This window comes from Amphibalanus amphitrite, unplaced genomic scaffold (genome assembly GCF_019059575.1).
Source record: "Amphibalanus amphitrite isolate SeventyFive unplaced genomic scaffold, NRLGWU_Aamphi_draft 001666F_arrow, whole genome shotgun sequence".
NCBI classification, from domain to species: Eukaryota; Metazoa; Arthropoda; class Thecostraca; order Balanomorpha; family Balanidae; genus Amphibalanus; species Amphibalanus amphitrite.
Genome location: NW_024883159.1, coordinates 22526 through 49195, shown reverse-complemented (window position 1 = coordinate 49195; position 26670 = coordinate 22526). Strand labels below are relative to the sequence as shown.

General features: G+C 53.7%; 2 protein-coding genes across 2 annotated transcripts; one reads left to right on the top strand and one right to left on the bottom strand.

Annotated features, from left to right (window-relative positions):
• The first annotated feature begins 223 nt into the window (after positions 1-223).
• Positions 224-1819, top strand: LOC122374515 (ATP-dependent DNA helicase pif1-like). The gene has a single exon (XM_043353311.1). The coding sequence runs from the start codon at positions 224-226 to the stop codon at positions 1817-1819; it is 1596 nt and encodes a 531-aa protein (XP_043209246.1).
• Positions 1820-2132: 313 nt separating this feature from the next.
• On the bottom strand, positions 2133-21677 carry LOC122374514. Its single transcript, XM_043353310.1, has 2 exons — positions 19560-21677; positions 2133-2195 (listed from the first exon to the last, which is right to left on the bottom strand). Exons 1-2 carry the CDS (start codon positions 21675-21677, stop codon positions 2133-2135), a joined length of 2181 nt encoding a protein of 726 aa, XP_043209245.1.
• Between the last annotated feature and the right edge of the window lie 4993 nt (positions 21678-26670).

The following is a 26670-nucleotide window of genomic DNA, read 5'->3' as shown; positions in this document are numbered from 1 at the left end:
ACGATTAGAGATTTTCGAGTCCTACTTGCAAAATGTTTTACCTATTATTTGTATCATGTTTTTCGATCGTCCCTCAATCAATTCCACCCTCTGTCGGCCCCAACTTACCTGAATTTTTGGCGAGTCCGGGCTCGTCCGGTGACGAAAACCGGCCGATCTAGTACGGGCGGACGCCGGCGCCGCGGCCGAGCAGACGGCCCGTCACGGAAGTTGCAGACGGGAGATGATCGGCATAAAGCGCTCGTGTATCTCGGCAGCATCGTGTATTGAGAAAAAAAAGACCCGACTCCGATCTCTGGCGGAGTACGGACTGCCGGTGCCGCCGGTGCCGGACGCCGCCGCCGCCGCCGATGGCGACGACGACGAGCCGCCCGGCGGTCCCGAGTACGACCCGGCCGCTCTGGCCGATCGCGTTGAGCGCGACGAGCCGCGTCTGACGGATGACCAGCGCGCCGTCTATGACGAGGTGCTGCGACGGCTGGACAATGACGAGTCGGGTGTCATCTTCCTGCAAGCTCCAGGCGGCTGCGGGAAGACGTTCTTGGAGAACCTGCTGCTGGCCAAGGTGCGCAGCCGGGGACACGTGGCAGTTGCAGTGGCCACATCCGGCATCGCAGCCAGCCTGTTGGAGGGCGGCACGACTGCCCATCATCGGTTCAAGATCCCTCTGCAGCTGCATCCTGACAACGAGAACGTCTGCGGCATTGATCGCCGCTCTCCCGAGGCCGACTACCTTCGCCGCTGTCGCCTCATTGTATGGGACGAAGCGGCCATGACGAACCGGCGCGCCACTGAGGCGGTCGACCGGGCTCTCCAAGACGTCCGCGACAGGCAAGAGCTGTTTGGCGGCGTTCTGACGCTGCTCTCTGGCGACTGGAGACAGATCCTGCCAGTGGTGAAGCGCGGCGGGCGCGCAGAGGTTGTTGACGCCTGCCTCAAGTCATCGCCCATGTGGCCTCGGATCGACACCATGGAGCTCGCGACCAACATGCGGGCGTTGAACGGCGACGATCAGGCCGGTGAGTTCGCCAACTTCCTGCTGCGCGTCGGCGACGGCCGGCTGCCCGTCGTGGCACAGCCGGACTCGGTGCAGGTGCCCGAGTTGGTGGTCAGTCCGGCGCGCAGTCTCGCCGCCTTGGTCGATCGCATTTTCCCTGACATGGCCGGGCGACACCGTGATGAAGAGTGGCTGCATGAGCGCGCCATCCTCTCGCCGCTAAATGCGACCGTTGACAGGGCGAATGAGGCCGCGCTGGCCCTTCTGCCCGGCGAAACAGTCACGTACGCTAGCGTCGACACCATCAGTGACGACGACAACGAGGATCACGGGCCTCCGGTGCCCACCGAGGTGCTCAACGCGATCGACGTGTCGGGCATGCCGTCGCATCGACTTCAGGTCAAGGTCGGCGCCCCGGTCGTGTTGATGCGCAACCTCGACGCTCCGCGCGTCGTGAACGGCACGCTGTGCACGGTGCTGCGCGCCGCGCCCAACGTGCTCGAGCTGCGAATCGCCAGTGGAGTCGCGCGTGGCGAGACGCTGTTTTTGCCGCGCCTCCCTCTGGTGGTGAGCGCTGTCGATTCCGGCATCGGCCGACCATTCCGCCGCTGTCAGTTCCCCGTCAAGCTGTCATTCGCCATGACCATCAATCGCTGCCAAGGGCAGACTAAGCGACGCGTGGGCATATATCTGCCATCCCCGGCCTTCACTCATGGCCAGTTCTACGTGGCTCTCTCGCGCGTAGGCAGCTTTGATTCAGTCGAGGTGCTTTCCACGCACAACCATCGGACGCGGAATGTCGTATACAGAGAGGTTCTGTGAGGTGCGCGCGCCAGGATCGGGCGTCATACGGGTGCGTTATGGGGCGTTATCTTAGTTCGGTTGTCGAGCGACGATCGGATGTACCCCGCGTTGTGCCGTCCTTCACCCAATTGCTATGACGTTGAGCCCGGAGTGGCCGGAGGAAGCCCTTGCTCCTTGAGTGGGAGGGCCACTCTGTCTGTCCGGGTGGTCAATGTCGACGGCCAACTGTAGGCTGCGGCCAATCGTATTGGGCGTTAGGAAGCGGGTGCGTCATCGGCCGTAATCTTAAACGTTATCGGAAGTATAGTCAGGCGGCGGCGTCCAAGAGCGGTCAGATACTCCTGTGGTCAGTCGTGTGGTACGGCTGGTGGTCCGTGTGCTGGGATTTTTTAGTCTGGAAATGTTAGCGCGTCGCTGTTGGTTGTGAGACCCCCTTTCAGACGTGTGAACGTCTGAAGTCCGTTTCGTGTGATCGATCGGACACTTCACCCCTTGATAGGGGGAGTCTAAACCGCTGCGGGGCGAGTCTTACGTCTGAGCGTGTCAGTGAGTGAGTCCGTGTGCGAATGTGTGCGTGACTGTAACTGTGTCAACTGTCAGGTGTGACGGTTGTTAGGCGCGTCGCTGTCGGTTGTGAGACCCCCTTTCAGACGTGTGAACGTCTGAAGTCCGTGTCGTGTGATCGATCGGACACTTCACCCCTTGATAGGGGGAGTCTAAACCGCTGCGGGGCGAGTCTTACGTCGGGGGGTGCCAGTGAGTGAGTGCGTGGCTGCATCTGCATCCTGTGCTTAACCCTTTCGGTGCTGTGGGTATTTGGAGTGGTGAATGATTGCGCGTGAGTGAGTGTATGCCGGTACGCGCTGACGTAACGGGCCCTTAACCGTTATACTAAAAGTTTGACATCGTTAACGTAAGTTCATCAGGAGGCTGACATTGACATTTCAGTGTGCTTAACTCATTTCATTGTGCTTAAATCATATTTCAAAGTTACTTTAAAAACGTGTTAAGGGCGGGGTGCGCGCTCGGAGCACTTCCACGACAGTGCACCCTGGTAACAGGCTGTGTTCAGTGTGCGGAGCCGACCTTGATGTTCCCTATAAAACCTTCAATCTATCCATCACCTCGGCACGGCGACCCTGAACTATGCCTGGCTAAGACTCCGAGCCTTTTGACTTCCTTATGCCGTGTCCCTGACTACATTTCTCGCCACCATGCAGTTAACCAGCAGGGCCGCCAGTCATCGACACCGGCTGCCGCCAGCAGCCGCAGCTGACGCCAACAAACCCCGGATCCGATAAGCTCTGCCAGGCAATCGGACCAGACCAGTCCAGCTAATCCCAGCAAGTCATTCTGACTGTGTCTAATCCGGTCAGTGTGTCGCCTAATGCCGCTTTGACACTTTGCTTACTTCTGTTTCCTAATCGGCCTTCCTATTGTGTATCGCCATAGCAGCACGCTACATTTACACTACTTCTACTTCACTGCTCTTTTTCTCCTACTGAGCATGCTGCCTACACAGGGCGGTTTTTGTAGCGTAGCTTAGCACGCCAGCATTACCGCTGTCAACCTTCTGAATTCATGTCAGAATGATTCGCCATGTCAACTACTGTGACCTGTCCCCTGGCCCAGTTAGGTAAATCGCTGCTGCTAGATTTCACATAAACATTCACTGCTCGAATTGGCTAATCCCGTCGTTTGGCTGCTGCAAATCTCCTGTGGCCCAATCATGCGCGCGGAGCAAGCAAGTCACCTAGTTTAATATACCATTTGAGTAGGATTGCGGGTTTTTTGAAACGCTGAGTTTTTGCAGCGAGCTTTTCCTGTTAGGGCCTGCGAGATACCCGCGGAAACACATATCTCTTCAGCATTGCGCGCCACACAGGAATGCGGCTGATTCACGTGCTTTTGTGAGCGAGGTGCTTCCCTCCGGGAGAAATTCGCCGTCCCCATACGCTTAACACAGAGCCGAGCGGCGGCTGACAGGTGGCCGGCTCGCGGGAGATCGGCAGCCGACACTCGAAAAATCGACAAGCCGCCGCTGAATGCGCGTGCGAAGATGAACGGGGTACCGCCGTTCCGGAGAGACGGCTGGAAAATTCCACCGGCCGGCCCGGCGGCAGTGTGTCGGGCGGCGGGCGGCGGGGCGGGGTTTCCCCGTCCAGCGGCCGGCAGCGCTCAGCCGAGTCGTTCCCACGGTCTGGCGGCCAGCTGGGTGGGGGCGGGGTGGGGAGTGGGGCGGCCGATGTCCAGCCGCTTCTCCACGGGCAGGTGCTGCCACCTGCGCAGTAGTTCCACTGGCGGCCGCCAGGCCCGTGTGCGGGCCGTGCGCGGTAGTTCCGCCAGCGGCCGACAGAGGTCGCGCGCGTCGTGTCTAACCTGACGAAGCTACAAAAAGTTAGATAACTTTAATAAGAGGGACGGTAAAGCCACAATTCCAACGCTGAATGTTGGGCAAAAGCAAAGGGATCCAACACAGCCATCTGTATTTACTGTATTTACCCTTTTCAGTCAGCGATAAGCCCCAGCAATCGCACCGCTGCAAAACTCGCAAGCTGTTCACCGTGCAGGGTATTGCATTATAAGCACCCACCGGCTCTTTCGACGTAAGTGTAATCGCTTAATAGGTAGGACGCAAAAAGTATGTGGGAAATGATAGGTAGGTGAAACAAAATACGAATTGGAATTAAGCATAACTCAAACTGCAAACATTCATTGAAAACAAATTAAAACGAACTGAGACCAAGGGAAATTTTGAAAGTCTTTGGTCGTCTTAAGACGTCTGATTTAAACTCTTTGCGGTATTTAGGCCCGCAAGTAAATACCTTTGGCAGGTTTTCAGTACATTAGCAAGTTTTCAGTACATTACCAAGTAGCAGGTGATACAGCAAGCTGGCAGGTACTTTGGCAAGTTCAACAAGTTTTTCGTGAATATCTAAGCTTCTAGACGTCCGATTAACACGGGACGAACACCAATCGATCCCAAATTTTCTCCCTCATACTTTGATTGCCAAAGCGACGCGGAGCGAGCCAAGATATCTTGTTTAAATATCCATTTGAGTAGGATTGCGGGTTTTTTGAAGCGCTGAGTTTTTGCAGCGAGCTTTTTCTCTTAGGGCCTGCGAGATACCCGCGGAAACACATATCTCTTCAGCATTGCGCGCCACACAGGAATGCGGCTGATTCACGTGCTTTTGTGAGCGAGGTGCTTCCCTCCGGGAGAAATTCGCCGTCCCCATATGCTTAACACGGAGCCGAGCGGCGGCTGACAGGTGGCCGGCTCTCGGGAGATCGGCAGCCGACACTCGAAAAATCGACAAGCCGCCGCTGAATGCGCGTGCGAAGATGAGCGGGGTGCCGCCGTTCCGGAGAGACGGCTGGAAAATTCCACCGGCCGGCCCGGCGGCAGTGTGTTGGGCGGCGGGCGGCGGGGCGGGGTTTCCCCGTCCAGCGGCCGGCAGCGCTGAGCCGAGTCGTTCCCACGGTCTGGCGGCCAGCTGGGTGGGGGCGGGGTGGGGAGTGGGGCGGCCGATTGCCAGCCGCTTCTCCACGGGTAGGTGCTGCCACCTGCGCAGTAGTTCCACTGGCGGCCGCCAGGCCCGTGTGCGGGCCGTGCGCGGTAGTTCCGCCAGCGGCCGCCAGAGGTCACGCGCGTCGTGTCTAACCTGACGAAGCTACAAAAAGTTAGATAACTTTGATAAGAGGGACGGTAAAGCCACAATTCCAACGCTGAATGTTGGGCAAAAGCAAAGGGATCCAACACAGCCATCTGTATTTACTGTATTTACCCTTTTCTGTCAGCGATAAGCCCCAGCAATCGCACCGCTGTAAAACTCGCAAGCTGTTCACCGTGCAGGGTATTGCATTATAACCACCCACCGGCTCTCTCTACGTATGTGTAATCGCTTAATAGGTAGGACGCTAAAACAAGTTAGAAATGATAGGTAGGTGAAACAAAATACAAATTGGGAACAAGTATAATTCAAATTACAAATAATTCATTGGAACAAATCAAAATTATCTGAGACCAAGGCAAATTCGCAAAGTCTTTGATCGACTAAAGACGTCTGATTTAAACGTCGGAAAGGAACAAGTTCTTTGCGGTATTTAGGCAAGTAAATACCAAGTACTTTGGCAGGTTTTCAGTACATTAGCAAGTTTTCAGTACATTACCAAGTAGCAGGTGATACAGCAAGCTGGCAGGTACTTTGGCAGGTTCAACAAGTTTTTCGTGAATATCTAAGCTTCTAGACGTCCGATTAACACGGGACGAACACCAATCGATCCCAAATTTTCTCCCTCATACTTTGATTGCCAAAGCGACGCGGAGCGAGCCAAGATATCTTGTTTAAATATCCATTTGACTAGGATTTGGCGTTATTTGAAACGCTCAGTTTTTGCAGCGAGCTTTTCCTGTTAGGGCCTGCGAGATACCCGCGGAAACACATATCTCTTCAGCATTGCGCGCCACACAGGAATGCGGCTGATTCACGTGCTTTTGTGAGCGAGGTGCTTCCCTCCGGGAGAAATTCGCCGTCCCCATATGCTTAACACAGAGCCGAGCGGCGGCTGACAGGTGGCCGGCTCTCGGGAGATCGGCAGCCGACACTCGAAAAATCGACAACCCGCCGCTGAATGCGCGTGCGGCAGTGCTGAGCCGAGTCGTTCCCACGGTCTGAGGTACCCCCAGTTTGAAGATTCGGCCTTAGAATATGTAGTTTTAAATACGTAGTTTGACGTACATCTCGGAAAAGTGAGATACGGCCAGAAATGAGTGTGGGTCCCTCCGTTCTGAAGATTCTGATCGACGCCGATTGAAATAATTCGCCGTGCATATCTCGGCTTATTGACGACCGATTGACACGGGATAAACACCGATCGATACCAAATGGCTCTGTGTGTGTGTGGGGGGGGGGAGGGGGTAGAGTGGCAAGTTTTCCTACCCGACGAACCCGGAATTATCCCGAGGGGGTAGGTGTGGGAGTAGAGTCGGGGGAACGGGGGGGGGGGGGCGAGTGCAAGTACCAAGTACTTTCGCAAGTACCAAGCAAGTACCAAGTACTTTTACAAGTACCAAGCAAGTACCAAGTACTTATGCAAATACCAAGCAAGTACCAAGTACTTTGGCAAATACCGAGTACTTATGCAAATACCAAGCAAGTACCAAGTACTTTGGCAAGTACCGAGTACTTTGGCAAGTACCAAGCAAGTACCAAGTACTTTTGCAAGTTCAACAAGTTTTTCGTGAATATCTAAGCTTCTAGACGTCCGATTAACACGGGACGAACACCAATCGATCCCAAATTTTCTCCCTCATACTTTGATTGCCAAAGCGACGCGGAGCGAGCCAAGATATCTTGTTTAAATATCCATTTGACTAGGATTTGGCGTTATTTGAAACGCTCAGTTTTTGCAGCGAGCTTTTCCTGTTAGGGCCTGCGAGATACCCGCGGAAACACATATCTCTTCAGCATTGCGCGCCACACAGGAATGCGGCTGATTCACGTGCTTTTGTGAGCGAGGTGCTTCCCTCCGGGAGAAATTCGCCGTCCCCATATGCTTAACACAGAGCCGAGCGGCGGCTGACAGGTGGCCGGCTCTCGGGAGATCGGCAGCCGACACTCGAAAAATCGACAACCCGCCGCTGAATGCGCGTGCGGCAGTGCTGAGCCGAGTCGTTCCCACGGTCTGAGGTACCCCCAGTTTGAAGATTCGGCCTTAGAATATGTAGTTTTAAATACGTAGTTTGACGTACATCTCGGAAAAGTGAGATACGGCCAGAAATGAGTGTGGGTCCCTCCGTTCTGAAGATTCTGATCGACGCCGATTGAAATAATTCGCCGTGCATATCTCGGCTTATTGACGACCGATTGACACGGGATAAACACCGATCGATACCAAATGGCTCTGTGTGTGTGTGGGGGGGGGGAGGGGGTAGAGTGGCAAGTTTTCCTACCCGACGAACCCGGAATTATCCCGAGGGGGTAGGTGTGGGAGTAGAGTCGGGGGAACGGGGGGGGGGGGGGGCGAGTGCAAGTACCAAGTACTTTCGCAAGTACCAAGCAAGTACCAAGTACTTTTACAAGTACCAAGCAAGTACCAAGTACTTATGCAAATACCAAGCAAGTACCAAGTACTTTGGCAAATACCGAGTACTTATGCAAATACCAAGCAAGTACCAAGTACTTTGGCAAGTACCGAGTACTTTGGCAAGTACCAAGCAAGTACCAAGTACTTTTGCAAGTTCAACAAGTTTTTCGTGAATATCTAAGCTTCTAGACGTCCGATTAACACGGGACGAACACCAATCGATCCCAAATTTTCTCCCTCATACTTTGATTGCCAAAGCGACGCGGAGCGAGCCAAGATATCTTGTTTAAATATCCATTTGAGTAGGATTGCGGGTTTTTTGAAGCGCTGAGTTTTTGCAGCGAGCTTTTTCTCTTAGGGCCTGCGAGATACCCGCGGAAACACATATCTCTTCAGCATTGCGCGCCACACAGGAATGCGGCTGATTCACGTGCTTTTGTGAGCGAGGTGCTTCCCTCCGGGAGAAATTCGCCGTCCCCATATGCTTAACACGGAGCCGAGCGGCGGCTGACAGGTGGCCGGCTCTCGGGAGATCGGCAGCCGACACTCGAAAAATCGACAAGCCGCCGCTGAATGCGCGTGCGAAGATGAGCGGGGTGCCGCCGTTCCGGAGAGACGGCTGGAAAATTCCACCGGCCGGCCCGGCGGCAGTGTGTTGGGCGGCGGGCGGCGGGGCGGGGTTTCCCCGTCCAGCGGCCGGCAGCGCTGAGCCGAGTCGTTCCCACGGTCTGGCGGCCAGCTGGGTGGGGGCGGGGTGGGGAGTGGGGCGGCCGATTGCCAGCCGCTTCTCCACGGGTAGGTGCTGCCACCTGCGCAGTAGTTCCAATGGCGGCCGCCAGGCCCGTGTGCGGGCCGTGCGCGGTAGTTCCGCCAGCGGCCGCCAGAGGTCACGCGCGTCGTGTCTAACCTGACGAAGCTACAAAAAGTTAGATAACTTTGATAAGAGGGACGGTAAAGCCACAATTCCAACGCTGAATGTTGGGCAAAAGCAAAGGGATCCAACACAGCCATCTGTATTTACTGTATTTACCCTTTTCTGTCAGCGATAAGCCCCAGCAATCGCACCGCTGTAAAACTCGCAAGCTGTTCACCGTGCAGGGTATTGCATTATAACCACCCACCGGCTCTCTCAACGTATGTGTAATCGCTTAATAGGTAGGACGCTAAAACAAGTTAGAAATGATAGGTAGGTGAAACAAAATACAAATTGGGAACAAGTATAATTCAAATTACAAATAATTCATTGGAACAAATCAAAATTATCTGAGACCAAGGCAAATTCGCAAAGTCTTTGATCGACTAAAGCCGTCTGATTTAAACGTCGGAAAGGAACAAGTTCTTTGCGGTATTTAGGCAAGTAAATACCAAGTACTTTGGCAGGTTTTCAGTACATTAGCAAGTTTTCAGTACATTACCAAGTAGCAGGTGATACAGCAAGCTGGCAGGTACTTTGGCAGGTTCAACAAGTTTTTCGTGAATATCTAAGCTTCTAGACGTCCGATTAACACGGGACGAACACCAATCGATCCCAAATTTTCTCCCTCATACTTTGATTGCCAAAGCGACGCGGAGCGAGCCAAGATATCTTGTTTAAATATCCATTTGAGTAGGATTGCGGGTTTTTTGAAGCGCTGAGTTTTTGCAGCGAGCTTTTTCTCTTAGGGCCTGCGAGATACCCGCGGAAACACATATCTCTTCAGCATTGCGCGCCACACAGGAATGCGGCTGATTCACGTGCTTTTGTGAGCGAGGTGCTTCCCTCCGGGAGAAATTCGCCGTCCCCATATGCTTAACACGGAGCCGAGCGGCGGCTGACAGGTGGCCGGCTCTCGGGAGATCGGCAGCCGACACTCGAAAAATCGACAAGCCGCCGCTGAATGCGCGTGCGAAGATGAGCGGGGTGCCGCCGTTCCGGAGAGACGGCTGGAAAATTCCACCGGCCGGCCCGGCGGCAGTGTGTTGGGCGGCGGGCGGCGGGGCGGGGTTTCCCCGTCCAGCGGCCGGCAGCGCTGAGCCGAGTCGTTCCCACGGTCTGGCGGCCAGCTGGGTGGGGGCGGGGTGGGGAGTGGGGCGGCCGATTGCCAGCCGCTTCTCCACGGGTAGGTGCTGCCACCTGCGCAGTAGTTCCAATGGCGGCCGCCAGGCCCGTGTGCGGGCCGTGCGCGGTAGTTCCGCCAGCGGCCGCCAGAGGTCACGCGCGTCGTGTCTAACCTGACGAAGCTACAAAAAGTTAGATAACTTTGATAAGAGGGACGGTAAAGCCACAATTCCAACGCTGAATGTTGGGCAAAAGCAAAGGGATCCAACACAGCCATCTGTATTTACTGTATTTACCCTTTTCTGTCAGCGATAAGCCCCAGCAATCGCACCGCTGTAAAACTCGCAAGCTGTTCACCGTGCAGGGTATTGCATTATAACCACCCACCGGCTCTCTCAACGTATGTGTAATCGCTTAATAGGTAGGACGCTAAAACAAGTTAGAAATGATAGGTAGGTGAAACAAAATACAAATTGGGAACAAGTATAATTCAAATTACAAATAATTCATTGGAACAAATCAAAATTATCTGAGACCAAGGCAAATTCGCAAAGTCTTTGATCGACTAAAGCCGTCTGATTTAAACGTCGGAAAGGAACAAGTTCTTTGCGGTATTTAGGCAAGTAAATACCAAGTACTTTGGCAGGTTTTCAGTACATTAGCAAGTTTTCAGTACATTACCAAGTAGCAGGTGATACAGCAAGCTGGCAGGTACTTTGGCAGGTTCAACAAGTTTTTCGTGAATATCTAAGCTTCTAGACGTCCGATTAACACGGGACGAACACCAATCGATCCCAAATTTTCTCCCTCATACTTTGATTGCCAAAGCGACGCGGAGCGAGCCAAGATATCTTGTTTAATATACCATTTGAGTAGGATTGCGGGTTTTTTGAAACGCTGAGTTTTTGCAGCGAGCTTTTCCTGTTAGGGCCTGCGAGATACCCGCGGAAACACATATCTCTTCAGCATTGCGCGCCACACAGGAATGCGGCTGATTCACGTGCTTTTGTGAGCGAGGTGCTTCCCTCCGGGAGAAATTCGCCGTCCCCATACGCTTAACACAGAGCCGAGCGGCGGCTGACAGGTGGCCGGCTCGCGGGAGATCGGCAGCCGACACTCGAAAAATCGACAAGCCGCCGCTGAATGCGCGTGCGAAGATGAACGGGGTACCGCCGTTCCGGAGAGACGGCTGGAAAATTCCACCGGCCGGCCCGGCGGCAGTGTGTCGGGCGGCGGGCGGCGGGGCGGGGTTTCCCCGTCCAGCGGCCGGCAGCGCTCAGCCGAGTCGTTCCCACGGTCTGGCGGCCAGCTGGGTGGGGGCGGGGTGGGGAGTGGGGCGGCCGATGTCCAGCCGCTTCTCCACGGGCAGGTGCTGCCACCTGCGCAGTAGTTCCACTGGCGGCCGCCAGGCCCGTGTGCGGGCCGTGCGCGGTAGTTCCGCCAGCGGCCGACAGAGGTCGCGCGCGTCGTGTCTAACCTGACGAAGCTACAAAAAGTTAGATAACTTTAATAAGAGGGACGGTAAAGCCACAATTCCAACGCTGAATGTTGGGCAAAAGCAAAGGGATCCAACACAGCCATCTGTATTTACTGTATTTACCCTTTTCAGTCAGCGATAAGCCCCAGCAATCGCACCGCTGCAAAACTCGCAAGCTGTTCACCGTGCAGGGTATTGCATTATAAGCACCCACCGGCTCTTTCGACGTAAGTGTAATCGCTTAATAGGTAGGACGCAAAAAGTATGTGGGAAATGATAGGTAGGTGAAACAAAATACGAATTGGAATTAAGCATAACTCAAACTGCAAACATTCATTGAAAACAAATTAAAACGAACTGAGACCAAGGGAAATTTTGAAAGTCTTTGGTCGTCTTAAGACGTCTGATTTAAACTCTTTGCGGTATTTAGGCCCGCAAGTAAATACCTTTGGCAGGTTTTCAGTACATTAGCAAGTTTTCAGTACATTACCAAGTAGCAGGTGATACAGCAAGCTGGCAGGTACTTTGGCAAGTTCAACAAGTTTTTCGTGAATATCTAAGCTTCTAGACGTCCGATTAACACGGGACGAACACCAATCGATCCCAAATTTTCTCCCTCATACTTTGATTGCCAAAGCGACGCGGAGCGAGCCAAGATATCTTGTTTAAATATCCATTTGAGTAGGATTTCGGGTTTTTTGAAGCGGTCAGTTTTTGCAGCGAGCTTTTTCTCTTAGGGCCTGCGAGATACCCGCGGAAACACATATCTCTTCAGCATTGCGCGCCACACAGGAATGCGGCTGATTCACGTGCTTTTGTGAGCGAGGTGCTTCCCTCCGGGAGAAATTCGCCGTCCCCATATGCTTAACACGGAGCCGAGCGGCGGCTGACAGGTGGCCGGCTCTCGGGAGATCGGCAGCCGACACTCGAAAAATCGACAAGCCGCCGCTGAATGCGCGTGCGGCAGTGCTGAGCCGAGTCGTTCCCACGGTCTGAGGTACCCCCAGTTTGAAGATTCGGCTGTAGAATATGTAGTTTTAAATACGTAGTTTGACGTAAATCTCGGAAAAGTGAGATACGGCCAGAAATGAGTGTGGGTCCCTCCGTTCTGAAGATTCTGATCGACGCCGATTGAAATAATTCGCCGTGCATATCTCGGCTTATTGACGACCGATTGACACGGGATAAACACCGATCGATACCAAATGGCTCTGTGTGTGTGTGGGGGGGGGGGGAGTAGAGTGGCAAGTTTTCCTACCCGACGAACCCGGAATTATCCCGAGGGGGTAGGTGTGGGAGTAGAGTCGGGGGAACGGGGGGCGAGTGCAAGTACCAAGTACTTTCGCAGTACCAAGCAAGTACCAAGTACTTATGGAAATACCAAGCAAGTACCAAGTACTTTGGCAAATACCGAGTACTTATGCAAATACCAAGCAAGTACCAAGTACTTTGGCAAGTACCGAGTACTTTGGCAAGTACCAAGCAAGTACCAAGTACTTTTGCAAGTTCAGCAAGTTTTTCGCCAATATCGAAGCTTCTAGACGTCCGATCGTCACCGGAAAAACACCATTCGATCCCAAATTTTCTCCCGAATCTCTTTATGGCCAAAGCGACGCGGAGCGAGCCAAGATATCTTGTTTAAATATCCATTTGACTAGGAATTGGCGTTATTTGAAACGCTCAGTTTTTGCAGCGAGCTTTTCCTGTTAGGGCCTGCGAGATACCCGCGGAAACACATATCTCTTCAGCATTGCGCGCCACACAGGAATGCGGCTGATTCACGTGCTTTTGTGAGCGAGGTGCTTCCCTCCGGGAGAAATTCGCCGTCCCCATATGCTTAACACAGAGCCGAGCGGCGGCTGACAGGTGGCCGGCTCTCGGGAGATCGGCAGCCGACACTCGAAAAATCGACAACCCGCCGCTGAATGCGCGTGCGGCAGTGCTGAGCCGAGTCGTTCCCACGGTCTGAGGTACCCCCAGTTTGAAGATTCGGCCTTAGAATATGTAGTTTTAAATACGTAGTTTGACGTACATCTCGGAAAAGTGAGATACGGCCAGAAATGAGTGTGGGTCCCTCCGTTCTGAAGATTCTGATCGACGCCGATTGAAATAATTCGCCGTGCATATCTCGGCTTATTGACGACCGATTGACACGGGATAAACACCGATCGATACCAAATGGCTCTGTGTGTGTGTGGGGGGGGGGGGAGGGGGTAGAGTGGCAAGTTTTCCTACCCGACGAACCCGGAATTATCCCGAGGGGGTAGGTGTGGGAGTAGAGTCGGGGGAACGGGGGGGGGGGCGAGTGCAAGTACCAAGTACTTTCGCAAGTACCAAGCAAGTACCAAGTACTTTTACAAGTACCAAGCAAGTACCAAGTACTTATGCAAATACCAAGCAAGTACCAAGTACTTTGGCAAATACCGAGTACTTATGCAAATACCAAGCAAGTACCAAGTACTTTGGCAAGTACCGAGTACTTTGGCAAGTACCAAGCAAGTACCAAGTACTTTTGCAAGTTCAACAAGTTTTTCGTGAATATCTAAGCTTCTAGACGTCCGATTAACACGGGACGAACACCAATCGATCCCAAATTTTCTCCCTCATACTTTGATTGCCAAAGCGACGCGGAGCGAGCCAAGATATCTTGTTTAAATATCCATTTGAGTAGGATTGCGGGTTTTTTGAAGCGCTGAGTTTTTGCAGCGAGCTTTTTCTCTTAGGGCCTGCGAGATACCCGCGGAAACACATATCTCTTCAGCATTGCGCGCCACACAGGAATGCGGCTGATTCACGTGCTTTTGTGAGCGAGGTGCTTCCCTCCGGGAGAAATTCGCCGTCCCCATATGCTTAACACGGAGCCGAGCGGCGGCTGACAGGTGGCCGGCTCTCGGGAGATCGGCAGCCGACACTCGAAAAATCGACAAGCCGCCGCTGAATGCGCGTGCGAAGATGAGCGGGGTGCCGCCGTTCCGGAGAGACGGCTGGAAAATTCCACCGGCCGGCCCGGCGGCAGTGTGTTGGGCGGCGGGCGGCGGGGCGGGGTTTCCCCGTCCAGCGGCCGGCAGCGCTGAGCCGAGTCGTTCCCACGGTCTGGCGGCCAGCTGGGTGGGGGCGGGGTGGGGAGTGGGGCGGCCGATTGCCAGCCGCTTCTCCACGGGTAGGTGCTGCCACCTGCGCAGTAGTTCCAATGGCGGCCGCCAGGCCCGTGTGCGGGCCGTGCGCGGTAGTTCCGCCAGCGGCCGCCAGAGGTCACGCGCGTCGTGTCTAACCTGACGAAGCTACAAAAAGTTAGATAACTTTGATAAGAGGGACGGTAAAGCCACAATTCCAACGCTGAATGTTGGGCAAAAGCAAAGGGATCCAACACAGCCATCTGTATTTACTGTATTTACCCTTTTCTGTCAGCGATAAGCCCCAGCAATCGCACCGCTGTAAAACTCGCAAGCTGTTCACCGTGCAGGGTATTGCATTATAACCACCCACCGGCTCTCTCTACGTATGTGTAATCGCTTAATAGGTAGGACGCTAAAACAAGTTAGAAATGATAGGTAGGTGAAACAAAATACAAATTGGGAACAAGTATAATTCAAATTACAAATAATTCATTGGAACAAATCAAAATTATCTGAGACCAAGGCAAATTCGCAAAGTCTTTGATCGACTAAAGACGTCTGATTTAAACGTCGGAAAGGAACAAGTTCTTTGCGGTATTTAGGCAAGTAAATACCAAGTACTTTGGCAGGTTTTCAGTACATTAGCAAGTTTTCAGTACATTACCAAGTAGCAGGTGATACAGCAAGCTGGCAGGTACTTTGGCAGGTTCAACAAGTTTTTCGTGAATATCTAAGCTTCTAGACGTCCGATTAACACGGGACGAACACCAATCGATCCCAAATTTTCTCCCTCATACTTTGATTGCCAAAGCGACGCGGAGCGAGCCAAGATATCTTGTTTAAATATCCATTTGAGTAGGATTTGGCGTTATTTGAAACGCTCAGTTTTTGCAGCGAGCTTTTCCTGTTAGGGCCTGCGAGATACCCGCGGAAACACATATCTCTTCAGCATTGCGCGCCACACAGGAATGCGGCTGATTCACGTGCTTTTGTGAGCGAGGTGCTTCCCTCCGGGAGAAATTCGCCGTCCCCATATGCTTAACACAGAGCCGAGCGGCGGCTGACAGGTGGCCGGCTCTCGGGAGATCGGCAGCCGACACTCGAAAAATCGACAACCCGCCGCTGAATGCGCGTGCGGCAGTGCTGAGCCGAGTCGTTCCCACGGTCTGAGGTACCCCCAGTTTGAAGATTCGGCCTTAGAATATGTAGTTTTAAATACGTAGTTTGACGTACATCTCGGAAAAGTGAGATACGGCCAGAAATGAGTGTGGGTCCCTCCGTTCTGAAGATTCTGATCGACGCCGATTGAAATAATTCGCCGTGCATATCTCGGCTTATTGACGACCGATTGACACGGGATAAACACCGATCGATACCAAATGGCTCTGTGTGTGTGTGGGGGGGGGAGGGGGTAGAGTGGCAAGTTTTCCTACCCGACGAACCCGGAATTATCCCGAGGGGGTAGGTGTGGGAGTAGAGTCGGGGGAACGGGGGGGGGGGCGAGTGCAAGTACCAAGTACTTTCGCAAGTACCAAGCAAGTACCAAGTACTTTTACAAGTACCAAGCAAGTACCAAGTACTTATGCAAATACCAAGCAAGTACCAAGTACTTTGGCAAATACCGAGTACTTATGCAAATACCAAGCAAGTACCAAGTACTTTGGCAAGTACCGAGTACTTTGGCAAGTACCAAGCAAGTACCAAGTACTTTTGCAAGTTAAACAAGTTTTTCGTGAATATCTAAGCTTCTAGACGTCCGATTAACACGGGACGAACACCAATCGATCCCAAATTTTCTCCCTCATACTTTGATTGCCAAAGCGACGCGGAGCGAGCCAAGATATCTTGTTTAAATATCCATTTGACTAGGATTTGGCGTTATTTGAAACGCTCAGTTTTTGCAGCGAGCTTTTCCTGTTAGGGCCTGCGAGATACCCGCGGAAACACATATCTCTTCAGCATTGCGCGCCACACAGGAATGCGGCTGATTCACGTGCTTTTGTGAGCGAGGTGCTTCCCTCCGGGAGAAATTCGCCGTCCCCATATGCTTAACACAGAGCCGAGCGGCGGCTGACAGGTGGCCGGCTCTCGGGAGATCGGCAGCCGACACTCGAAAAATCGACAACCCGCCGCTGAATGCGCGTGCGGCAGTGCTGAGCCGAGTCGTTCCCACGGTCTGAGGTACCCCCAGTTTGAAGATTCGGCCTTAGAATATGTAGTTTTAAATACGTAGTTTGACGTACATCTCGGAAAAGTGAGATACGGCCAGAAATGAGTGTGGGTCCCTCCGTTCTGAAGATTCTGATCGACGCCGATTGAAATAATTCGCCGTGCATATCTCGGCTTATTGACGACCGATTGACACGGGATAAACACCGATCGATACCAAATGGCTCTGTGTGTGTGTGGGGGGGGGGGGAGGGGGTAGAGTGGCAAGTTTTCCTACCCGACGAACCCGGAATTATCCCGAGGGGGTAGGTGTGGGAGTAGAGTCGGGGGAACGGGGGGGGGGGCGAGTGCAAGTACCAAGTACTTTCGCAAGTACCAAGCAAGTACCAAGTACTTTTACAAGTACCAAGCAAGTACCAAGTACTTATGCAAATACCAAGCAAGTACCAAGTACTTTGGCAAATACCGAGTACTTATGCAAATACCAAGCAAGTACCAAGTACTTTGGCAAGTACCGAGTACTTTGGCAAGTACCAAGCAAGTACCAAGTACTTTTGCAAGTTCAACAAGTTTTTCGTGAATATCTAAGCTTCTAGACGTCCGATTAACACGGGACGAACACCAATCGATCCCAAATTTTCTCCCTCATACTTTGATTGCCAAAGCGACGCGGAGCGAGTCAAGATATCTTGTTTAAATATCCATTTGAGTAGGATTGCGGGTTTTTTGAAGCGCTGAGTTTTTGCAGCGAGCTTTTTCTCTTAGGGCCTGCGAGATACCCGCGGAAACACATATCTCTTCAGCATTGCGCGCCACACAGGAATGCGGCTGATTCACGTGCTTTTGTGAGCGAGGTGCTTCCCTCCGGGAGAAATTCGCCGTCCCCATATGCTTAACACGGAGCCGAGCGGCGGCTGACAGGTGGCCGGCTCTCGGGAGATCGGCAGCCGACACTCGAAAAATCGACAAGCCGCCGCTGAATGCGCGTGCGAAGATGAGCGGGGTGCCGCCGTTCCGGAGAGACGGCTGGAAAATTCCACCGGCCGGCCCGGCGGCAGTGTGTTGGGCGGCGGGCGGCGGGGCGGGGTTTCCCCGTCCAGCGGCCGGCAGCGCTGAGCCGAGTCGTTCCCACGGTCTGGCGGCCAGCTGGGTGGGGGCGGGGTGGGGAGTGGGGCGGCCGATTGCCAGCCGCTTCTCCACGGGTAGGTGCTGCCACCTGCGCAGTAGTTCCAATGGCGGCCGCCAGGCCCGTGTGCGGGCCGTGCGCGGTAGTTCCGCCAGCGGCCGCCAGAGGTCACGCGCGTCGTGTCTAACCTGACGAAGCTACAAAAAGTTAGATAACTTTGATAAGAGGGACGGTAAAGCCACAATTCCAACGCTGAATGTTGGGCAAAAGCAAAGGGATCCAACACAGCCATCTGTATTTACTGTATTTACCCTTTTCTGTCAGCGATAAGCCCCAGCAATCGCACCGCTGTAAAACTCGCAAGCTGTTCACCGTGCAGGGTATTGCATTATAACCACCCACCGGCTCTCTCAACGTATGTGTAATCGCTTAATAGGTAGGACGCTAAAACAAGTTAGAAATGATAGGTAGGTGAAACAAAATACAAATTGGGAACAAGTATAATTCAAATTACAAATAATTCATTGGAACAAATCAAAATTATCTGAGACCAAGGCAAATTCGCAAAGTCTTTGATCGACTAAAGCCGTCTGATTTAAACGTCGGAAAGGAACAAGTTCTTTGCGGTATTTAGGCAAGTAAATACCAAGTACTTTGGCAGGTTTTCAGTACATTAGCAAGTTTTCAGTACATTACCAAGTAGCAGGTGATACAGCAAGCTGGCAGGTACTTTGGCAGGTTCAACAAGTTTTTCGTGAATATCTAAGCTTCTAGACGTCCGATTAACACGGGACGAACACCAATCGATCCCAAATTTTCTCCCTCATACTTTGATTGCCAAAGCGACGCGGAGCGAGCCAAGATATCTTGTTTAAATATCCATTTGAGTAGGATTTCGGGTTTTTTGAAGCGCTGAGTTTTTGCAGCGAGCTTTTCCTGTTAGGGCTTGCGAGATACCCGCGGAAACACATATCTCTTCAGCATTGCGCGCCACACAGGAATGCGGCTGATTCACGTGCTTTTGTGAGCGAGGTGCTTCCCTCCGGAAGAAATTCGCCGTCCCCATATGCTTAACACAGAGCCGAGCGGCGGCTGACAGGTGGCCGGCTCTCGGGAGATCGGCAGCCGACACTCGAAAAATCGACAAGCCGCCGCTGAATGCGCGTGCGGCAGTGCTGAGCCGAGTCATTCCCACGGTCTGAAGTACCCCAGTTTGAAGATTCGGCTGTAGAATATGTAGTTTTAAATACGTAGTTTGACGTACATCTCGGAAAAGTGAGATACGGCCAGAAATGAGTGTGGGTCCCTCCGTTCTGAAGATTCTGATCGACGCCGATTGAAATAATTCGCCGTGCATATCTCGGCTTATTGACGACCGATTGACACGGGATAAACACCGATCGATACCATATGGCTCTGTGGGGGGGGGGGGGGGAGTAGAGTGGCAAGTTTTCCTACCCGACGAACCCGGAATTATCCCGAGGGGGTAGGTGTGGGAGTAGAGTCGGGGGAACGGCACACACGCGGCCATCGACCGTGCGGAGGTGCTCGTAAGAGCGCGGACCTCGGACGCTGTGAAGGAGCAGGCGAAGAAAGAAAACTTCGCCCGCGCGCGGCGTCGTGGTGTACACGCGCGACAGAGTCTCAGAGGCAACCACGCCCGGCACCTCGGGGTGAGGCTGGCCACGGACGCGGCGTTTCCAGTGGGCCGGACGGGCGTCTGCGCCCCGGCCGCGTCGCACCTGCCACGTGTAGTATCGCGGCACCTCTGGGTAGAGGAGTGTCGCCGCGAACGCGTCACGCTGGCACAGCTCAAAGAAGGCTGTGAGCATGGATGGATTAGCCTGCTCGCCCGCGATGACCGCTTCCAGGTTTTCGTCGCCGCGGAACACGACACGTCTCTCGTCGTCACCGAGATGCAGCTGCAGCCGCTGGACCGGCGGATGATGGACGTGGACTGGTCGGTCGAGCAGCCGCCACGCTGCCTCCATGGATCCCAGGTACCGGCTGTTCTGATACTGGGTCACCTCGTCAACCACGCCGTCGGGCTGCACGGCGAACATGATCCTATCCGAGCCCTTGGTGACGTACTTGATGCAGTAGCGGATCGCTCCCATCGCGTGCGTGATCAGCTCGACGTTGACGTGTGAGTCCAGCGCGCGAAGGATGTGCGGATTGTAGGGAACGATCCAGCGGTTGTCGATTTCCACACCGCGCCGTCCGGGCGTCCGCGCACGTTGACCGCCGTCCTCCGGCGCGCGCCGCCTGTACTTGGGATAGCTGCGCTCTGGCAGCTCTGTGGCCTCCAGATACGGGCGCGGATAGCCGACGCTACAGCGGCCGTCCTTCATGCAGACCGCCTGCGGGTTCAGCGCGCCGCACGGACCATGCACCATCTTGGTGCAGACGATCGCGTGCAGTTCCGGATCGGTCTCGGGATCTGGCAGCTCAGCGCACACGCACGTGTCCACGTCTTCGGCGCGAGGTTTGTCGGCGGGCACGACCCACAGCAGAAGGTGAGCGTGCGGCAGGCCACGCTTCTGCCACTCAATCGTGTGCAGAATGGCCCGCTGTCGACCCAGGATGCCGCCCCGCAGCTGCTTCAGCAGCGCCTGCAGCTTGAGGTCAAACACCTGACTGACAACGTCAGGGTGGTCGCACGGCCGATCGTAGTCGCCCGGCCTCTCTCCCGGGTAGAGGGTGCGCAGAGTTTGCTCAATCTCTGGCCAGGCCGGGTTGCACGTCACGGTGATGAAAAAGTCGGCGGCGCCAAAGTCTCGAACGTAGCAGAGAGCGTCTTGTAGTTTGGCCATCATGAAGCGCGGACTACTCGTTACGGATGCCGGCAGCACCACGCGCCGTCCGACGGCTCGGCCGTGCTCCTCGCCGTCAGCCAGCGCGTCTCGCACGCCGCGGATGGTCTCGGCGCGGAAGCCGTTGAAGCCGTCCTGGTTCGCGCGCACATACGACAGACGACTCGACTCAGCTTTTGCCTCAGTGTCCACCAGGTACTGTTGAAACAGCCGGCCCCCTCGCGGAATGAGATTGAAATGACCCGGTCGGAAGCGCATGTGGAACGCACCATACTGACGGATTGTGACGCCGCGCTCGGCCTTCAGCTCGAGCGACCACCCGTCCGTGCCGCGCGGGTGCAGCAGCACATAGAGCAGCGGGTCGTACTGGCGGCTCAGTTCGTCGATGCGGAACAGTTGTCCGCCGCGCTCGCGAACGACGATGTCGCGCCGGCCCCCCATCTCATTGGGCATCAGGACCGCCACTTCGCGACCGATCGGTAGATTGAACCGGCGCTCGTGCTCCGACAGCGGCCGGTGTTCGGCCGACAACACGATCCGGCAGTTCGGCACACCGCGCGCCATCAGCAGAGCCGGCTGGAGCGCACGCACGTAGTTGTTGTGCTCGTGCAGCATGCCCAAAAGGATGTCGAGAACGGCTCTGTCGAGGCCGCCACACATGGTGGCACGTCGCGCGGTGGCCTCGTCTGCGTCGAGGAAATACACCTGCATGAACTGCTCCTCGCCGCCGCGAGCGGGCAGTAGAGATCCCATACGATGACACACGCTACCCTGAACGGTGAAAGCCGCGTGATACGCCCCGTCGTGTCGGACGACGTTGCACCCCATACTGGCCAGCTGGAAGGCCGTGTTGTAAGCGCGAATTTTGCCCCGAAACTCGTCATAGAACGCCGTGCCGGGGGTCATCAGCTCCACCATCTCGTCCGGCGGCGGGGGATGGAAGTCAAGCTGCACCTTGCCCTGATGGCAACAGGCGCCTGCGGGCTCGGCACGCCAGCGCAGCGCTCCACAATGGGCACAGACGGTGTCCATTCGGCCCAGCTGCATGCCAGCCGGCGGCTCGAACTCGGCGGGGACATAATTGCGAGCCAGCAGGTGCTGGTCGCCTCGACGACGGGCGGGCGCGTCCACCGGAGCCTGTCCATCAGCGCCCCCCACTGCCTCCGCGTCGTGCGCATCGGCCGCGGGCTGGCGGGCCGCTGCGCCGTCTGGCGCATCGACCGCTGCCGCCTCCACAGCGTCTACAGCATCATCGGGCGTGTGGGGCGCCTCCTCTCCTACAGCGCCGCCCACTGCCTCCGCGTCGGGCGCATCGGCCGCGGGCCGGCGCGCCGCTGCGCCGTCTAGCGCATCGACCGCTGCCACCTCCACAGCGTCTACAGCATCATCGGGCGTGTGGGGCGCCTCCTCTCCTACAGCGCCGCCCACTGCCTCCGCGTCGGGCGCATCGGCCGCGGGCCGGCGCGCCGCTGCGCCGTCTAGCGCATCGACCGCTGCCACCTCGACAGCGTCTACAGCACCATCGGGCGTGTGGGGCGCCTCCTCTCCTACAGCGCCGCCCACTGCCTCCGCGTCGGGCGCATCGGCCGCGGGCCGGCGCGCCGCTGCGTCGTCTGGCGCATCGGCTACTGTCGCCTCGACAGCATCTACAGCACCATCGGGCGAGTGCGTTGCCACCTCTCCTACAGCGCCGCCCACTGCCTCCGCGCCGGGCGCGACGTCCGCGACACCGCCCACCACCGGCGGTTCAAACGCAGTCGGTGGTGCGATCGGCTGATCCGCCACACCAGCAGCAACAGGTGGCTCAAGACCTGCGCCGTCTCTCCCTGTCCTGACCTTAGTGCGAGCCGTAGCCATTCTCTCACGATTGCGTCGCTGACGCTCGGCGAGCTCAGCCTCCGATTCACGCTCCCTCCTAAGTCGATGACGCTCCCGGTCACGCTCGCGTCGCGCGGCAGCGATATCCGCGGCAAGGATGACCGGCGGCTGGGCCCCCGATGGACCGGGAACCGGCACTGCATCGACTACCGCCTGATGGGAAGGGCCCGCGCCACCTGTCTGATCTCTTTGTCTAGCGCGCGCCAGAGCCTGGCCTTCACGTTTACGTTGCAGGCGAAGAAGTCGCTCAGCCTCAGTTTCTCGCTCTCGGGCGAGGCGACGACGCTCGCGATCACGCGCCCGTCTCGCGGCCGCGGCGTTCACCGTCGGATCTACGGACTGACCGTTACGTTGACCGTTTGCGGGTTCAGCTGCATCGCCATCGACCATCAGACCGTCAGCGCGCCGTGCCACCGTCTCCGGCGCTGGCCCCGGAGGGTCGGCGGCGGTCGGGCGACTCGGCGACGTTGGCGGAGGTGTTTGACCCGACATTGCGAGCAATTCTGGAAATGGAACAAAGGAACGGGATTACAATCGGAATCTGCTAGGAGGAGGCAAAAGGGTAATACTGTTTGAAATTGTTTTAACGGACTTTCACTGGATAGTGGGTAAAAGTTATTATTGGTCCCGTTCGATGGGGCACACATAGGTTTAAAACAGACAAAAATCAGGTAGCCATTTTTCGCAACACATCAATCAAATTTCTAAATATCCAGCACGTGACGCACAACTTGCCTATTCTCATATGTAAAACATAGCCAATAGGTACACTTCCTCTTCCAAAGAAAAACTACTGTTTTAGAGCACTGTCCCATATGGGGCTAAGCGAGAATTTACCCACGCCCTGGTTTAAAGACGGATTGCACACTCGAATTTCGATCGCTTCTCTAACCACACGGCGACCCCATGTCGGCTCCACAGCTGCAGTGCTGGCCTGCCTCGGGTCGAACTGCCGCCCACACTGTAGCCATTCAAAGCATTTAACCAAATCCATCAGGCACTACTACCACATGACTCACCCCAGTTCAAATGGTTAAAATTCAAAATTCGGGTCGGGTCGGGTCGGGTCGGGTCGGGTCGGGTCGGGTCGGGTCGGGTCGGGTCGGGTCGGGTCGGGTCGGGTCGGGTCGGGTCGGGTCGGGTCGGGTCGGGTCGGGTCGGGTCGGGTCGGGTCGGGTCGGGTCGGGTCGGGTCGGGTCGGGTCGGGTCGGGTCGGGTCGGGTCGGGTCGGGTCGGGTCGGGTCGGGTCGGGTCGGGTCGGGTCGGGTCGGGTCGGGTCGGGTCGGGTCGGGTCGGGTCGGTCGGTCGGTCGGTCGGTCGGTCGGTCGGTCGGTCGGTCGGTCGGTCGGTCGGTCGGTCGGTCGGTCGGTCGGTCGGTCGGTCGGTCGGTCGGTCCTGCTGACCGATATCTTTTTCAAGATCACATTAGTGCCTGCAATCCACAACTACCACGCCTCTGCCATTATCAATTTTTTGTTAGAATATTATTTTTTACCACACCTCTGCCATTATCAATCTTTGTTAGAATAATATTTTTTAAGCTTTTCATTTAAACTCAAAGCATTTAACCAAATCAATCAGGCACTACGGGATTACAATCAGAATCTGCTAGGAGAGGGCACATGGGTAATACTGTCTTATCAATAGACAAACACCAAACACAATCCATCTGCCAGCGTCAGTTCTTTATGTTAGATTATAATAATTTTATAATTTTAATTACAGATTTAAGTATTTAGTTATAACAGTCTGGCGCACTACCACAATGCTGCTAGCCTGAGTTCAAACACAGAGATGAATTTCAAATTCAAGCAATAATTTAGCACCATAGCAGCCACCTTTGCAATGATATATCAATTCTTTATTAGAATGTTATTTTTAAGCCTTTCATTTACATTCAAAGCATTTAACCAAATCAATCAGGCGCTACTACCACATGACTCATCCCAGTTTAAATAGTTAAAATTCAAAATTAGTTGAGTCGAGTCGAAAAACAACAGGTGGTCCTAACTTCGCTCTTTCAAGAACATTATGCAATCAGCTGACAGCTGATTGCAGCTGTTGCTATATCAACACTGTTTACAGATGTAATAAAGGTAGAAAAATAGCCAACAACTCACATCTAGCACCTAGCCCCTAGAGAACATCTACTGTGCAACCTACGTTTCAATGACGGATGCAGTCACACACTGACATATAGATCGAAAATGTCATGTTTTTCCTGCTATCACTGCCTTATGCAACCTCCAAACACTGAAGAAATTCAGTAATTTAAGAGAGAAAAGAAAAAAAACTCATCCTCCAAGTTCCAAAAGTGACACCACACATCAAAACTCACAATACATTTTACACAAACATTTTATGTACCAAACCACCACCCCGAGCAAGGTAAGGTTGAGTTATGTTAGGTCAGATTTGGTCAAGACAGGTTACGTTCTGCAAATTTAAATTAGGTCCAGCTTCTATAGCAACTGATGACTGACTGGAGAGAACCAAAATGTCTCCTGTCTAACAGGAAATTTTTGCACAAATGTGCCAAAAAAAGAACAGGCAGCCCTATCTTTGTACTTTGAAGTAAATCATGCAGTTAGCTGAGCGCTGCAGCTCCAACTACCTTTTCCACCCTTTGCAAAGCACAAACTGAATGAATTCAGGCAATAAAATATGAAAACATCCTTCTAAGATTGGAAAATAACATCACGCATTGATACTCACAATACTTTTTATTTAAAAAAAATATTTATGACTCACCTGACCATACGCTGGGCCAAATAAGGCTTAGTTACATTGGGAATGGCAAGGTCATATTAGAAGGGAAGGGTTCAGCTTTTGCATTTCTGCTGACGCCACACCTGTTCTGTTGGTTTTATGCACATTTAGAGCCCTGGGTTCAGAGGGCGGCTTTAAATGTCTCCTGTCTAACAGGAAATTTTTGAACAAATGTGCCAAAAAAGGAGCAGGCAGCCCTATCTTTGTACTTTGAAGTAAATCATGCAGTTAGCTGAGCGCTGCAGCTCCAACTACCTTTTCCACCCTTTGCAAAGCAGAAACTGAATGAATTCAGGCAATAAAATATGAAAACATCCTTCTAAGATTGGAAAATAACATCACGCATTGATACTCACAATACTTTTTATTTTAAAAAAAATATTTATGACTCACCTGACCATCCGCTGGGCCAAATAAGGCTTAGTTACATTGGGAATGGCAAGGTCATATTAGAAGGGAAGGGTTCAGCTTTTGCATTTCTGCTGACGCCACACCTGTTCTGTTGGTTTTATGCACATTTAGAGCCCCGGGTTCAGAGGGCGGCTTTAACCTGCTAGGTAACTGCTTTTCAAGTTCCTAACATCACGTTTCACCATCACCATATTAAAAAAGTTCAAAATGTTTTAAGCAGCAGACTAATAAAAACTGGCAAAAACTAAACTTTTGCTTCAAATTGTTTCATGAGGCAAAATATTAGGATAAATCACTTCAATTAAAGGCAATCATGCACGCGCCACGTTAGCCGCGCCACTTGCATTTTTCGTAATAAATAAGCCTTTATGCACCAAAACCACCTTTGAAAAATCATCCCAGTAATTAACAACAGCTCTCAAGGTCAATTGGCATTCATATGTAATCTTAACACCCTCCAAATTCAAAATGTTTTATCTAAATCATTGTGACGCATCCACCACCAAGCTCACCTCGGTCCAAACACAACGGCCGATTTAGTGATGAATATTAAGCGTATTAAAAGAAATGCCTATTTGAAGGAGTTCATGAATACTTTGTTACACAGAAATGCTTGCCATATTTTTCTACTTTTTTAGAGCTAAACTATGTCTTACTTTGCAGTCCCTCTATCGTATTATGGTATGTAACTATAGTGACGCAGTTTGCTCTCCGCAGCTGGAGCAAACATTTGTCGAACCCGGTTCTGACGGAAATCGTACGATTAGAGATTTTCGAGTCCTACTTGCAAAATGTTTTACCTATTATTTGTATCATGTTTTTCGATCGTCCCTCAATCAATTCCACCCTCTGTCGGCCCCAACTTACCTGAATTTTTGGCGAGTCCGGGCTCGTCCGGTGACGAAAACCGGCCGATCTAGTACGGGCGGACGCCGGCGCCGCGGCCGAGCAGACGGCCCGTCACGGAAGTTGCAGACGGGAG